At 40.6% G+C, this 10,884-nt stretch overlaps 1 protein-coding gene across 1 annotated transcript; it reads left to right on the plus strand.

Moving 5' to 3' along the window:
• The first annotated feature begins 1,830 nt into the window (after positions 1–1,830).
• Positions 1,831–7,373, plus strand: ATP5MG (ATP synthase membrane subunit g). Its single transcript, XM_037147348.2, has 3 exons — positions 1,831–1,968; positions 5,173–5,333; positions 7,172–7,373. Exons 1-3 carry the CDS (start codon positions 1,917–1,919, stop codon positions 7,268–7,270), a joined length of 312 nt encoding a protein of 103 aa, XP_037003243.2. The 5' UTR covers positions 1,831–1,916; the 3' UTR covers positions 7,271–7,373.
• The last annotated feature ends 3,511 nt before the right edge of the window (positions 7,374–10,884 follow it).

Consider the following 10,884-nt stretch of genomic DNA (forward strand, 5'->3'; position numbering starts at 1 on the left):
TCCACTGAGTAACACCAGCCAGGGCTCATTTTTAACCTTTTTTAAATTGTATTGATTTGAAAGAGAAAGGGAGAGAAAAACCTCAATTTATGCATTCATTGGTTGATTCTTATATGTGCCCTGATGGGGGATTGAACCCACAACCTTGGCATATTGGGAGGACACTCTAACCAGGGCCTACCCTTCTATGTCTTTAATTTCAACAGCTATTCCAAACTTTAATGTCTTTCCTCAAGTTCTTTCCCACCCTCCCATTTATCCACACTCAGATGACCTTGCCTCTACTTCACTAGAAAGATACAGACTTCTAATTTCCACTTGCAGATTCTTCTCCTGTTATACCATCTGTGGAAAAGGACTCACCATTCAAAGGCTAATCCCTCCAATTTTCTTTTGTGCCTGATCAAGGATCATGTCAGTACCCCTTCTCTGTCTTCAATTTGTCCTTTGACTTCCACATCCCTGTTTGGGTGTTCTGATTTGTTTTCCTTTGTAGTTGTACTCATTCATTCACTCTGGCTTCTATCCTAATTTTTTGAAATTGCTCTAGCTAATATTACCATATTGCCAAATTAAGTTCAACATCCTTTAAGTTCTCTTTAGCATAGTGTAGCTGAATCACTCCACTGAAATTCTGCCCTTGACTCCTAATTTTTCTTTCCACCTCTAACCATACCCTCAACCAAAAACTTTTACTTATGCTCAGGCTTCCCCAGAATACATTACTTATCATTGTGTCTCTCAACAAATGCCACTTCCCTACTATATGTTTTCTTCCAGTCATGTTTAACCAAAAAGTTTCCACTCAGTAGTATATAGCTGTTCTATTACACATCAACTCAAGAATCTCCTTTACGAAATCTTCCCAGGTCAACAACATGCCTAATCTGAAACTGTTCTCACTTCTCTGTTTACCTTACAACCTCTTCAGATCCATCTCTGCCATTCACTAGTTACGTGACCATTTTTCAAACCTGGTCTTAAATAATGAGATCGCTGCCTAATTTACAGGCTTGCTTTTTTTTTTTAAGATTTTATTTCTTTTTAGAGAAAGGGGAGGGAGAAAGAGGTAGAGAAACACCAATCGGTTGCCTCTCCCCGCCCCCATTTGGGGACCTAGCCCCCAACCCTGACGTGTGCCCAAACGTGGAATTGGCGACCTTTCAGTTTACAAAGGACGTCCAACACACAGAGCCACACCAATCAGGACATGTTTTAAATTCCAAAACTGCTGGCATACTGGGAGCTTTAGTAAATGTAACTTTGTTCCTCATATTTGCATAGTTTTCTGTGGCTGGTGAGGGAGGAATTGGGTTCCCATCCTGATACAGGATGAGGGGAAAACTGGGAAAGCCAAAGAAAGGCAGTGGGCTGAGCTGGATAGGTTGTGTGGCGCCCGCTCTGCCCTAACTTTACGTGTTTGGTTTAGGACCCTCTATGTCTTCGTAAAACGATCACGGCCTAGTAAAAGCACAACACTGCCTCCCAGGCCCATCTTCCCACATTCTCAGACATGAAAACACTTTACGCAGAAGTGGAGGCTGACAGTCAAGGGGAAAAAAAAAAAAAAAAAAACCAACTGGGGAGGTCCAGAGAGCATGCGCCTTTCCTCCAACAGCCGGCCTTCCAAGCTTCCATGAGCGGCTGCCCCAAGAAATGCCTGTTTCTCTGCGGAATCCCATTTTTTTCTCCATATGTAGTCTGACCTCATCTTTCGTACTCACTTTCCCATCTGTGGCTGAAAAAACTAAATTAACCAGTAAAATTCCGGAAAGACAGTAGGACGCCTAAATATCTTGGACCGGCTCAAACACAGAAGGCCTGACCTTGGGAGCGGGACGGGGTCCTTCGGTAGGTCCTTCCGAGGGGTGACATTCAGCTGGCTCGCCGGACCACGGAATTTCCATCCGGCAACCATGGCCCAATTTGTCCGTAACCTCGCAGAGAAGGCTCCAGTGCTGGTAAATGGTGAGCGCGGGTCAGCCTGCCGGAGCGGGTAAACAGCGTGACCGGCCTGAAGGAGACGCGGGTTGTGGAAATCCGCGGGGCCTGCGGGAGCTGGGAGGGGATGGCCTGAAGGTGGGAGGACCTGGAGGTAGATCTTCGGCTCCTCTGTCTGGCCTTCTACTCTTCTGGTTTGCAGCTTGGGTTCTCAGTGCACCCTAGCAACTGTGGATTGTGAAGGCCGCGGTGCAGGGGGATGTGTGCTAGAAGCCCGGCGGGACCTCCATTAAGCACCTTAGGGGGATACGGCTCTGCTAGGAAAGCAAGGGCAGAGATGTGTGACAGGACATAAATTCGGCCTCATCAGGTCGGCTGGTTGTTAATAGAGTATTTGCAAATCTACAGAAGTTTTTATGTTTGAGTGACTTTCTGAACGTTGATTCTGCTTTCTATCCTCCCAGATTTTGAGGGGATTTTTAGATAGTATTGGATTTCAGGGACGAACATCCCTTCCCCCGTAAGCATAAAAAGGGTGTGTGTAAACAGTAGTTAGTCCTTCTTATTATAGATTAGAATTCATAGGGTTTTCCGTTTGAAAAATCTGAAGTTTTATTGGTAGAGCGCTGTATTTCAGAACTTCCCTGAGTAGTCACAGCCCTGAGTTGCAGTCTGCTCTAAATACTTCAGCTGTCTGCTGGGTAGCAAGGTATGAGGTAAGTTAAACTGACACAAGCTTTCTCACATTGCATTGAGTTGCCCTGTCTCCCTAGCTCAGGGGTGTCTAAACTCATTTTCACGGGGCGGGGGGGGGCGGGGCACATCAGCCTTGAGGTTGCCTTCAAAGGGCGAATGTAATTTTAGGACTGTATAAATGTAAGCACTCCTTAACAGTTAAGCAAGAGCTCTGCTGCTGGGTAGAAACAAGGTGCCAGGCTGGATAAAACAAGGTAGAGGGCTGGATTCCGCCGTGGGCCTTGTGTTTGCCACCTGTGGCCTAGCTCCTCTAGAGTTTGATAGTTTTCCAATCTTTCCTTACCTTTCATGACCTTGACAGTTTTAAGGTATCTTTGTAAGTATTTGTTTAGGTATCCTAAACAGATATTCCCCAATCTACATTTGTCTGGTGTTTTTTTCATGATTAGTCTGGAGCTATGGGTTTTAAGAATACCACAGAAGTGAAGTGCTCTAATCACATATCAAGACGTATGTGATGTCCATATAATGTCACTGGTGAAATTAGCTTTCATCATTTTGTTAAGGTAATGTTCCCTAGGTTTCTTCACTGTAAAGTTACTACATTTCCCTTTCCATATTCTGTTCTTTAGAAGCAAGTAACTAAGTCTAGCCCGTGATGTAGGGGGTGGGGAGAGGAGTAGCAGCAGTCATCTGCAGGGTTTCCATCTTCTAGAAAGAGTGAATAGCTACATACCTTTAAATGGAATTTTTCTATGAGAGATGTCTCTTCCCCATTTATTTGTTCAGTCACTTATTATATGGACTCATGTACACTTATTTCATACTTCATACCTCCAGTAGTATGTTATTTATTTTCTTGCTCAAATTGTTGCTGCCTTGGCCATTGAGAACTTTTTCAGTTTGGCACCTCTATCCTTTGATATGTCCCCTTTACTTGTTGGTACTGTAAGATGCTTCAGACTCATCTTTTATTTTCCCTTCCTTAGACTCAGCCATTTCTCCAAGAAGCCATAGTTCCTTTTATTGGACAATGGTATTTTGTAAAATCTAGGCACTGGATATATTCTTTGCTGCTAGACTATTGTATCATTGCTGCTAGGCCCTCCTAGTGAACAGAATTGTGTGTGTACACACTAAGCCATGTGTATACCTGCATACATATAAATTTCTGTATCCATCTGTATACATGTATTAAACTAAACATGAGTTCATATGAATGTCTCTAGCTCTAACCCAGTACCACAGTATTTATTCTTGCTTCTTTTCTTTCCTACCAGTAATTTATCACCTAAAGTATAGTGTTTGTGTACAGTATACTGATTTTTTTAAGAGACAAAATATCTGTGTATTAGAGTTTAAATTTTAAAGAGAGTTACACAGATTTTGTACTTTTTGATAGCCCCATCTTTAGGATTCATAATTCTATTTAGAGAAATATCTCTTAACGCTTCGTATCTGCCTAAAGATTTACCTATAGTCCTAAGCACAAAGGATGAGGGCAGTAATAATTCTAAGAGTAAACAACAGGCAGTCAGTAACAGGAAAAGTATGAAAAGCCTCTGATCTACTTTTGAACAATAGACACTTTATGGATGCTCATGCATTTGTGCTTTTATTACATTTGTCTTGTAATTTTTTTAAAAAATAAAATGACTTTCCCTTGCTGAAATTACTGCCATACTCTCACATCTACACTGGTTGTTTAAAATCTTTTTTTCTCGAGGAATTTCAGCTTAGTAATAGATTCTAGTTTCAGCTGCTCTTAACGATACATATAGGTTTTATTTTTATTGTTTTAGATATTTTGGAGGGTCAGCTGTGCTTTTGTTAAAGAAAGATTTAATCCAGCACACAATGATGAAAATGCAAAAATGGGTACTAATTATAATTTCATCTGGATTTGTGACCAATATGGTGACAATTTTAATCTTTTCTGTAGGATGCCATTCTATATAGCTCCATCCCTCCCCTACTGTACCTCTTCCTCCAAATTTTCTATAACACCACCAAGGAAGTATTACATTGCTGCTATTTTCTTGTTTTTGAATCCAGCTTCTAGTAACTACAGTTAAGTAGATTTTTCATTCATAAATAAAGTAATAGTACTAGCTGCCCACTAGTGAAGTCCTGGCATAATTGAATATACTTATAGTATCTTGCCTAACTGGACTTCCCTGGGGCACAGGGGCACAGATGTTCTGCATCTTTAAAAGCCTTTTATTCCCTGGTTGGTGTGGGTCAATGGCTTGAATGCCAGTCTGCAATCAAAGGGTCATCAGTTCCATTCCCAGTCAGGGTACGTGCATGAGTTGGAGGTCGGGTCCCCCAGTAGTGGGTGCACAAGAAGCAACCACACATTGATGTTTACCTTAAGTCTTTTATTACCAGGAGCTGCTTAGGCTTCTCACAGTGGCTGCACATTTCATATAAGTAGTGAATGAATGTGATGCATAAATAAATATTTGTGTCCAGCCCACACATCTGCTTCTTTCAGTTGCTAGTGAGTTCATCCTGTTTTGTTTTGTTTTCCAGCTGCTGTGACTTACTCAAAACCTCGACTGGCCACATTTTGGCACTATGCCAAGGTTGAGCTGATTCCTCCAACCCCTGCTGAGATCCCAACAGCTATACAGAGCTTGAAAAAAATAGTCAGTAGTGCTCAAACTGGTAGCTTCAAACAGCTCACAGTTAAGGTAACTATGTGCTAAATGAAAACGTATGCATAAAAGAAAATGTCTTTAGGATTTTTCTGATTGTTTTGATTACTGTATGCATTTTCCAGTGAGGCTGAAACTAACATAATGAGAGAGAATCTCTTTCTTGACTGTCAAGAGATTGGGCTATAATATATCTTACTTTTCCGTGTTTTTATAACAAAAAAGTGAGCATTTACGGGGCAACGTTTTTTTCCCCTTCCTATTTTATTTAGTATACTAAAATAGGATGGCTTTAACTGGTATGGCTCAGTGGGTTGGACATCCTCCTTCAAACTGAGGTTTAGTTATCAGTCAGGACACATGCCTGAGTTGTGGGCCAGGTCCCCGATTGGCATGCAAGAGGCAACTGATGGATGTTTCTCTCACACATAGATGTTTGTCTCCCTCTCTTACTCCCTCCCTTCCCTTATCTCTAAAAATAAATAAATGAGATAGGATGTCTTACTTTTGCTGATTCTATACCTTTTTTCATTTCTAGTCCTGGAACCATTCCAAATTTGGTCAAAAGATCTCTTGTAATACATTATAGTTAGGCAGCTAACATTCATATGAAGGATAAAAATATCAAAACCTAGCAACCATATAGTATGAAATGAAGGGTTATTGAATTGTGTGAAGATAAAATCTAAAGACTTGGAGCTTGTATTTTATGTTTGCTTGCATGAACAAAGCATAGGATTAAAAAACCCTATATAACTAAATTATTGCTGATTTCATGTTCTGGCCAGGTAACTTGGTTGGAGTATCTTCCCAATATACCAAGATTACAGGTTCAATCCCCAGTTAGGGCACATAGAGGAATCAGAGCCATTGAATACATAGATAAGTAGAACAACAAATCATTCTGTCTCTCTCTCTCTCTCTCTCCCACCCTCCCTCTCTGCCCTCTATCCCTCCTCCTTCTTCTCTCTCTCTAAAATCAGTAAATATAATAAATAAATTATTGCTGGCTTAAGAATCCACATGCTGGAAAAGATGGTTAATTTTTTTCAGAAAACTTCCAATATGTCTGATTTAATTTGAAGGAGGAAATTCATTTCCAGGTGCTATAAGGTAAAGGCTCAATTTTGTTGTGGAAAGTTTCTTTTTTTCAACTGGAGTTTCAAGATTCATATTTGCACTTGCACGTGACGCTGTTTTCTGGAACCATAGATGTACTTTTCAGGGCAGTAAAACATTGATCTTTGAAACTGAATAATTACTGGATACAAATTAAGGCAAATAGTAAATAAAAAATGATGTCTAAAGGAGAATACAGAGACTTGCCTTTTCATAGCCATCCTTTCATATGAATGCCCTGTCTAAAAGTATCAGCTATTTTTAGGATGTGGGTTTGGGGGCTCATAAAGTGTCTTATAAACTAAAAACATAAGTGTTAAGTCAGTTGAGATCTTTAAAGAATGCTTTGAAAGAATTTATAAGCTCATCCTGGCTGGTACAGTTCAGTGGACCAAGTGCTGGCCTGTGAACCAAAGGGTCAAAGGTTTGATTCCCAGTCAGGACACATGCCTGGGTTGTGAGCCAGGTTCCCAGTACGCAAGAGGCAACAACACATGGGTGTTTCTCCCTCTTTCTCCCTCCTCCTCTCTCTAAAAATAAATAAATTCTTTAAAAAAATAATTTATAAGCTCTAAACTACTTACTTTTACATAATCGAAATTTCAGGGGTTCTCAATTGAAGAAAGTTAACACCAGTATTTCTCAACTTTGACTAAAACTACCCTCTAACTTTAATAACATCCTTATATTTTCTGTCAGTTAATCCTGAAAAAGATTAGTAAAGTACCTTAAATTTTATGCTGCTTCTTTTTCAGGAAGCTGTGCTGAATGGTTTGGTGGCCACTGAGGTGTGGATGTGGTTTTACGTCGGCGAGATCATAGGCAAGCGTGGCATCATTGGCTATAATGTTTGAAGATCAATCTTTGACATCTATTTCTTTTTGGTTTATTATTTGAATGTTCTTGGACCATGAATGATGAGAATGGTATTTGAATAAAAAAGATATTTCAAAATCAGTGTTTTCTATATCAAACACTTCATGGAAGGGTCAATTTCTTTTGATATTAGCTTGGATTGTCTTTTGCTGTAATAATGTTAATACAACCTTTAACAGGAAGCTAAACAACAAAACAAACAAACAAGCAAAATATAACCAAAGACACTGAAATAGAGAACAGGCTGGCAGGGACCAGAGGGGAGGGAATTTCAGAGAAAAGGGGGAAGGGTTTACAGGAACATGTATAAAGGCCACATGGACAAAAACTAGCAGTGGGGTGGAAATGGGAAAGAGGTGAGGAGGGCTGGGAGGGTGGACTGGGATGGTAGTAAAAGAAAACTACTGAACAATTAAAATAATATAAAATTTTCAAAAATAACATTAATACAGATGCATACCTGTATTAATGCATGCCTTTAATAAATGCATGCTGTTGCTAAGCCTGAAAATGAAAAAGCATATATGTGAATATACCAGTCTAGTATATATATTTATGAGGGAAACTTTTAAAATATATTTTATCAATTATGCCATTACAGTTGTCCCATTTCCCCCTTCATTCCCCTCCCCCTGCACACCCCCTCCCCCCCACATTCCACCCCTTTAGTTCATGACCATGTGTCATAAGTTTTTTAGCTTCTACATTTCCTACACTACTCTTGCCCTCCCACTATTTCTCACCACTGTCCATGCTACTTATTCTCTGTATCTTTTCCCCCCTCTCCTCCTCCCATTGCTAACCCTCCATGTGATCTCCCTTCCTGTGATTCTGTTCCTGTTCTAGTTGTTTGCTTAGTTTGCTTTTGTTTTTGTTTCGAATACGGTTGTTAGGAACTATGAATTTGCTGTCATTTTACTGTTCATATTTTTTATCTTCTTAGATAAATCCCTTTAACATTTCATAGAATAAGGGCTTGGTGATGATGAACTCCTTGAATTTGACCTTATCTGAGAAGCACTTTATCTGCCCTTCCATTCTAAATGAAAGCTTTGCTGAATAGAGCAGTCTTGGATGTGGGTCCTTGCATCATAACTTCAAATACTTCTTTCCAGCCCCTTCTTACCTGTAAGGTCTCTTGAGAAATCAGCTGATAGTCTGATGGGAACTCCTTTGTAGTCAACTGTCCCCTTATCTCTTGCTGCTTCTAGACTTTCTCCATTTTAATCTTGGCTAATGTAATTATGATGTGCCTTGGTGTGTTCCTCCTTGGGTCCAACTTCTTTGGTACTCTCTGAGCTTCCTGGACTTCCTGGAAGACTATTTCCTTTGCCAGACTGGGGAAGTTCTTTATTATTTGTTCAAATAAGTTTTCAGTTTGTTGCTCTTCCTCTTTCCCTTCTGGTACCCCTATAATTCTGATGGTGGAACATTTAAAGATGTCCTGGAGGTTCCTAAGCCTCTCCTCATTTTTTTGAATTCTTGTTTCTTCATTCTTTTCTGTTTGGTCATTTCTTCTGGTCCACTCCCTTGATTTGAGTCCCAGTTTTCTTTCCATCACTGTTGGTTCCCTGTGCATTTTCTTTCATTTCACTTAGTGTAGCCTTCATTTTTTCATCTAATTTGCCACCAAAATCAACCAGTTCTGTGAGCATCCGGATCATGAGTGTTTTGAACGGTGTATCTGATAGTTTGGCTATCTCTTGGTTGCTTAAAAGTATCGGCTCTAGGGCTTTGATCTGTTCTTCCATTTGAGCCATAATATTTTAGTCTGGTCACACCTGTTACATATGAGGGGCATATGTAACCTTAGATGTTCTCTAGGGCGGGGCAACCCAGTTGCTGGGTTGTGATGCTATATGTGGGGGTGGGGTCAGAGAGAACAATGGTGCTTGCTCTACTCGCGCTGCTGCTTCCCACAGCAAATTGGGCCCTTCTGGTGCTGATTCCCAGGTGGGTGGGCTTGTGCACATTCTAGGACCCTCTGGGTCTCCAACAAACTCTCCTGTGAGGCTGGGAGTCTCTCCTGGCACCTCAGCCCCCACAAGTGTTTTCAATCAGTGCTTTCAGGCTTTATTTCCCGGCACTGGGGCCCTGGGTTGCACCATCTGTCTCGCTTCCTGTTTTGGCCTGGTTTATCTGCACGGGAATGTGTGACCGAAGTCAGCCATCCGTTTTGTGTGCCTCACTGTGTCTTCCCTTTGCCACCCCTCAACCTGGGGTCTGCCTGGGGTTTGCCAGGGTCTGCCAACCACCGCTTTTTTCTGCTGCTACCCCTCTCCACAGGCCACCAACTCTGCCCCTCCTACCAGTCCAGAGGAATGGTTCGTTTTCAGACTTTTGTACAGTTCAATATTCTGTCTGTTCTGGTTGTGGTTTTGTATCTAAATCATTGTCCTTAAATGTGGTTGTGCAAGAAGGTACAGTATTTCCACCTACACCTCCATCTTGGCTGGAAGTCCTATGAGGAAAACATTTTAAAATTTGGAAATACGGTATTTCAAAAAAAGTCAGAGGCCCTGGCTGGTGTAGCTCAGTGAGTTGAGTGCAAGCCTGTGAACCAGACGATCGCAGTCCGATTTCAAGTCAGGGCACATGCCTGGGTTGCAGGCCGGTTCCCAGCAGGGGACTCACGAGAGGAAGCCATACATTGATATTTCTCTCCTTCCCTTCCTCTCTAAAGATAAATAAAATCTAAAAAAAATTATTTTTAAAAAAAAGGGCCTTGAGAAAACTAGAATTTGCTGCAATAGAAATAGTAATACCATGTATTAGAGTTACGTCATGTCAGTGGTTACAGAACAAAATTTGGATGGTTTCTCTTGGCTAACAGAGAAAGATCTTTCTGACAACACCTATATACATCTGATATAAATGTTGGGATATTTGGTTGCATTTCAAGTATGTATCTTTATAACAACTTGAACACCAGGACAGTGAAAGAGCCATGACCTACATTATTCTATCTGGTTTTATGATTTTTAGGACCGATCTTTGCCAAAATAAAATACCCTATGGATATTTAAACAGGGTTATTACTTAGTATCATCCATAGATCTAGAAAGTATATTATGTCCTGCCCTGACCAGTGTGGCTCAGTGGGTTGGGTGTCTTCCCTCAAAAATAAAGGTCACTGGTTTGATTCCCAGTCAGGGCATATGCCTGGGTTGTGGGCCAGGTCCTTAATGGGAGCCAGTGAGAGGCAACCGATCAATGCTTCTCTTCCTCTCTCCCCGCCCTTTCTCCCTCTCTAAAGATAAATAAATAAAATCTTTTTGAAAGTATATTATGTCCTAAAACAAATAGAAATGCTTGGTTATCAGTTTATCATCTTAAGCCATTTTATTGAGGATATAGGAGAGACTTAATCATTCATTGTATTTTTGCAGATCTTAGCATCTTTGAATAGCTCATTGGTACTTTCTGAATCCATTTAGACAACTGCTTTAGCTTAATAAAGGTCACAGCTCTTCTAATGATAGTCTCTACAGAGACTGCTGTTCTGAAATAGAAAGTAATGTCTAACACTGCTTCTGTAATAAACAGGTGGTCAAAATTGATACTACCTCTTCAAAAAGCATTTGATCATTTA

This window comes from Artibeus jamaicensis, unplaced genomic scaffold, assembly GCF_021234435.1.
Source record: "Artibeus jamaicensis isolate MK-2021 breed Jamaican fruit bat unplaced genomic scaffold, CSHL_Jam_final contig_196, whole genome shotgun sequence".
NCBI lineage: Eukaryota > Metazoa > Chordata > Mammalia > Chiroptera > Phyllostomidae > Artibeus > Artibeus jamaicensis.

Excerpts from the sequence above, each read along its gene's own strand:
- ATP5MG (XM_037147348.2), top strand. The coding sequence starts at position 1,917 with ATGGCCCAATTTGTCCGTAACCTCGCAGAGAAGGCTCCAGTGCTGGTA. Across the intron at positions 1,969-5,172 it reads GGCTCCAGTGCTGGTAAATG|CTGCTGTGACTTACTCAAAA; the intron begins GTGAGCGCGGGT and ends TTTGTTTTCCAG. Across the intron at positions 5,334-7,171 it reads TCAAACAGCTCACAGTTAAG|GAAGCTGTGCTGAATGGTTT; the intron begins GTAACTATGTGC and ends CTTCTTTTTCAG.